Genomic DNA, 4,785 nt, shown 5'->3' on the forward strand with positions numbered 1-4,785 from the left:
CTATGGCTGTGGTTGGCGACTGGTATTGGTTATTAAGGTATGTGTAGGTGGGTGTGAAGGAAGCCTGGAGCTTAGACTAGCAGACTGGAGGGTTATATTTCCTGCTTTGTATGTGGTGGGGGAAGGACTGGGCTGACTACAGGGTCTATATCTTCAGCTTCCTGGGACCCTCAGGGAAGAGATGACAATGCTATCCTCAAACTGCAAAAGCACAAGGAGGCCGGCTATCAGGAGGCGGCATTAGCTGCTGGCATGGTGCAGGCAGGAGGCGTGGGAGATCTATGCTGTTTGGGACTAGCTTCTGGTCCAAGCAGCCTTGGTTCTCTTCCCCTTTGGTATCTGAAGCTGACTTGGATGGGTCCCCAGTGTGGAAGAAAAGGTCAGAAGAGCTTGGCAGTGACCCGGTTACCCCCAGAGTTCTTATCCCCAGAGGCTCGGGGTGCCACAAAGTCAAAGGTCATGTGATGTTTGACCCGGCCTTTGCCTTTGCTCCAGAGGGCAATGAGGCCAAAGCACAGGGTTACCGAGGTGAGGAAGGGGAGGAAGCCGACTGCCAGCACCATAGCTATGCCTCTGCTATCCAGGAAGAAAGGCCCTGGGATCCCTGGCATGGTGATGTTGGGGTCAGAGAGAGTGCTATTTGGAGGTTCAACTTGGATTACTTCCAGCCAGGTCCTCAGGGAGTCATTCCCAGCTACATTGCTGACCACACAGACATAGGCCCCTCTATCCCGTAGCTGCACAGAGCGGATCTCCAGCGTCCCATCCTCCAGGACCCTTACTCTCCCGGCCCTTCCCAGCCAAGCCCCCTGAGGCCTCATCCAGGAGACAATGGGGGCTGGGTCTCCATCTCCAGAGCAGGAGAAAACGGCATGCCCCCCCTCCTCTGCAATGACCCATCGTGGCCCGGACTTTCGGATCAGGGCCGGTTGGCAAGTGAAGTGCCCTGGAGGTAGGATGTCTGAAAACTCCCTCAGGCTCTTCCCCTGGACGTTCTGGGGGCCGGCACAGGCAGGGGGGGACATGCCAAAGTCCAGGCGGCGGCGGAGCCGGAGCAGCCAGACGAGGCGGCAGTCACAGGTCAGGGGGTTACCAGACAGCCTCAGGGTGACCAGTTTGTCTGGAGAAGAGAAGGCTGTTTCCTCCAGTGTCTGAAGGGCGTTATCCGCCACGTCTAGGAGGTGGAAGGCAGTCAAACCATGGAAGGCGTGGGCAGCGATGGAGGTGAGGCACGCCCCTGACAGTCGGAGCTCCTGGAGCCGCACCAGGGGGCTGAGCCTCCGGGCTGGGATGGCAGAGATGGGGTTCTGAGACAGATCCAGGACCCTGAGGAAGCTCAGGTGGTGCAGCGCTTGGAAGGGCACCGAGCTCAGATTGCAGCGGGTGATGGCCAGACTGCTGAGATTGAGCCCAGTCAGGCTCCCAGGCTCCAGAGCCTCCAGAGGCGGCCAGTGATGGATCTCCAGCTCCTTTAACTGCCCCAGCCCTTGCAGCGCCCCTCCCGGCAGCCTCCCAATATCTAATTCCCGGAGCCTCAGGACCCCTAGCGCTGGAAGGCGGGCCAGGGCCGGGCCAGGCACGGTGCTGAGGTTGCAGCGCTCCAGGGTGAAGGTGCTCAGCTTGGCCAGTCCCGCAAAGGCTCCCGGAGCCACAAACACCAGGTGGTTGTCCCCAACCTCCAGCTGCTGGAGGCTGCCTAGCTCCCCAAAAGCTCCATCGAGGAAGAGGACAATCTGGTTGAGGCGAATGTCCAGCAGCGTGAGGGAAGACAGGCCTGAGAAGACCCTGGGGCCCACGATCCGCAGACGGTTGCCCTGCAGCCTCAGGGTGAGCAGGCTCTGCAGACCATGGAAGGCCCCTGGCTCGAGGGTGGACAGCTGGTTGTAGCTGAGGTCCAGTTCCCGGAGCAGGCCCAGGCGGGAGAGCATTCCCCGCTGAAGCCCCCATAGGCGGTTCCCACTCAGGTCCAGGAGCTCGGTGTCCAGCGGGAGTCCCCCTGGTACAGCCTCCAGTCGCCGGTGGGCACAGAGCACTGCCCGGGGTTGGGAGGTGCAGTCACACACAGCAGGGCAGCCGCCGCTACTCCCCCCAGACAGGAGGAGCAGGAAAAAGATGGGGGGCCAGGCTTGCTTTGGAGTAGTGGCCGCAGCCATCCCCTCTTCCATCCTGGAATAGACGATGGCATGGCCCTTATTGGAAAGTGGCTTCAGATGATGGGGACCCTGGATTTCCCTGGGCCTCCTTAGAGGAGAGAGAGATATTGAGCTACCCATCTCAGCATGGCCAGCAGCTAGGGTGCAGATCTGGGGGGAATTCTGGTGCACACCTCCCTGGAGCCTTCTGGAGCTCCTCTAAGGGGACTCTGTACTTTCCTCCCCCTCCCAACCTGGGTAACAGGCCAAGTGCTTACTAGCTCATGGAACCCGAGTCAAGTGGGGAAAGTTTTAGGGGAGGGAGACAGGAAGCAGCAGGGAAGTAACTTTTGAGTTTCCCTCCATCTGTGAGACCCAGAAATACCTCACGTCCCTTCTCCCTGATAGCTGCTCTCCCAATCTCTGCTATGTCTCTCTCTGCCCACCCTTCTCCCAGGTTATGTACCCACAGCTTTGTCTACGGCTTAAGGGGGATCATATCCCTGGATCCTGATTGGAGACAGGCATCGCCTTGACTAAGTCATCCAAGGCTGGGAAGCATGTGGGCCTCAGCTCTGCCCCCCAGGCTCCACTTATTGCCCCTCTGCCCTCCTCCAGCCTGGCCCAGGGCCTGAGGCCCCAGACTAACAAGATCCAATCTCCCCAGAACACCTTGTGGATGACAGCCAAGCTGCACATTAGATAAAGCACAGGATGCAGGGGGTACGTGAATCCCTCACAAGAACCCCAAGGGCAATGCCGCCTCCCCTATAGATGACATTAGGGTGTGAGGGACCCAAGAGATGCCCCGGTTTTGTTGCTTGGTCCTCAGACTTGGGCTTCTCTCATACCCCTCCTTCGTGGTGTTTTGATTCAAGCCTAGTGTGTGAGTCTGAGGGAGATCTCTTGTCCCCTTTGGCCTCTGCTGCCTGAGAAAAACACAAGAGACAGACTGAGAGCCAGGTAGGCATAGACAAGTGAGGAGAGACAGCGCCTGGCCAGACGCTATGGTGGGGACCAAGGGAGCCCTTGGCTGGCACAGCAGATCTCTGGGCACAGTCTGTGTGCACAGCCTGTCAACTTAAAGTGGTTTCTGGGTGCCAGGGGCCTGGGCAAAATCAGGCAGATGACCACTGGAGCCTGACTGAGGTGCTGGAGAAGAGGTCCCATAGACTCACCCTGTTTAGTGACAACCGGGACCCCAAGGAAGGGGAGGTATTGGAATTGGCAAGGGATGCTACAGAGGTAGGACCAACTGAGCCAACTGAGGCAGGAGGCCTCGGTTTCTTTCTAGCTGCAGATCCCAATCACCTTTGACCTTTCAGGCCTCAGGCTTTCTGGGCCCTACAGGGTCAGCTTTCTACCCCACGGCCCATTTTCTCCCAGGTGGAACTTAGGAGAAGCAGTTTAAGAGATGGTGTGATTTCTTCCCCTTTATTTCCCATTCTATACCCTCTCCTAGAAGGATCGTTCTGGTGGCTACCCTATAGCTAATTCAGAGGACTGTAGTAGTTCAGAAACTGAAGAAAGAGGCCCAAAGAGCAGAGGGACGTAGGACACCGTACTGAGGCTTGGGCATGGGAAGGAATGGCACGGCAGAAGCTGCTGAGCAGACTCCTCTGTTCCCAATCCCAACCTAACAGGTATGGATGGCATGCTAAGAGTTCTCCAGGCAGAGAGATGTCCCAGCCACCCTCATTCCCCTGGTAAGTCCACCTGACAGCTAGCTCTTTATCACTACTGCTGCAGTTCCTGCTCATCCTTCCTTCCTGCATTCAGCAAAAGTGCAGTGAAGCGTGTAACCCAGCTTCCCTCCTTGCCACTCCTGTGAATGTCCTCTTAGTCTCCGAAGCCCGCTGGGCCAGGGGCTGGGGATCTGGCCCCTTCTCTTTAAAGGTGGCTAATGTAATCATAAACTTCCCTTGCCAATCTCCACGGCTACAGGACTGGCTTCCAGCCACTTTGCAGGAAGAGATAGGTGTCAGGACCGTTCCTTTCTCTCCTTGTATGGGCTGGGGTCTGGGGCATCACCCTCAAGGAACAGGGAGCTTTCCTCTTGTCTCTATGTGGCAGTCCAGAGACACATCTGATCCTGGATATCCTCTTTAAAGCAGACCTGAGTGAGGCATGGGGACCTACACCGGGAGGGGGCTCTCTCTTGGAGGTAAGATTTCTGGAATATCCACACGGATTGCAGGAAAACCCTTCCCAGAGTTAGAGAGAGCACCCCGGAAATGGAGGGAGGTCTGCTTGGAGTCCTTCCCTCCGGAGAACCTGGGCCATCTTAGTTTTCCCATCAAAGTCCTATGGGGCCAGGATCGATGGTTGGCTGGGCCTGGGGTGGGCACAGACCCTCTAGCCTTGACGGGTCTGGCCTTGTCTCTGAGAACGTTATGGAGAAGGGCAGCTGCAGCTCTGGGACAGGAGGTAGGTGCACTTACCAGAGAAGCTGGAGGGTGGCATCAAGTTGGGCACTGCATCTGTGCGGGGCTGGGGGCCCGTCCCACTCGAGCTGTACCTCTGCCCCGCACCTCCCCTTGCGCCTCTCTCCCCGCTGCCCCCCTGCCTGCCGCTGCTGCTGTTGCTGCTGCAGCGGCTGCTGCCAAGACCGAGGTAGAGAGAAGAGCCAGAAAGCATTTCTCCTTTTTTTTTT

At 57.7% G+C, this 4,785-nt stretch overlaps 1 protein-coding gene across 1 annotated transcript; it reads right to left on the reverse strand.

The window, feature by feature from the left end:
• Nucleotides 1-380: 380 nt before the first annotated feature.
• LINGO4 (leucine rich repeat and Ig domain containing 4) lies at nucleotides 381-2,273 on the reverse strand. Its single transcript, XM_060007297.1, has one exon. It carries the CDS (start codon nucleotides 2,271-2,273, stop codon nucleotides 381-383), a length of 1,893 nt encoding a protein of 630 aa, XP_059863280.1.
• Nucleotides 2,274-4,785: the final 2,512 nt, after the last annotated feature.

This window comes from Delphinus delphis, chromosome 1 (assembly GCF_949987515.2).
Source record: "Delphinus delphis chromosome 1, mDelDel1.2, whole genome shotgun sequence".
NCBI classification, from domain to species: domain Eukaryota; kingdom Metazoa; phylum Chordata; class Mammalia; order Artiodactyla; family Delphinidae; genus Delphinus; species Delphinus delphis.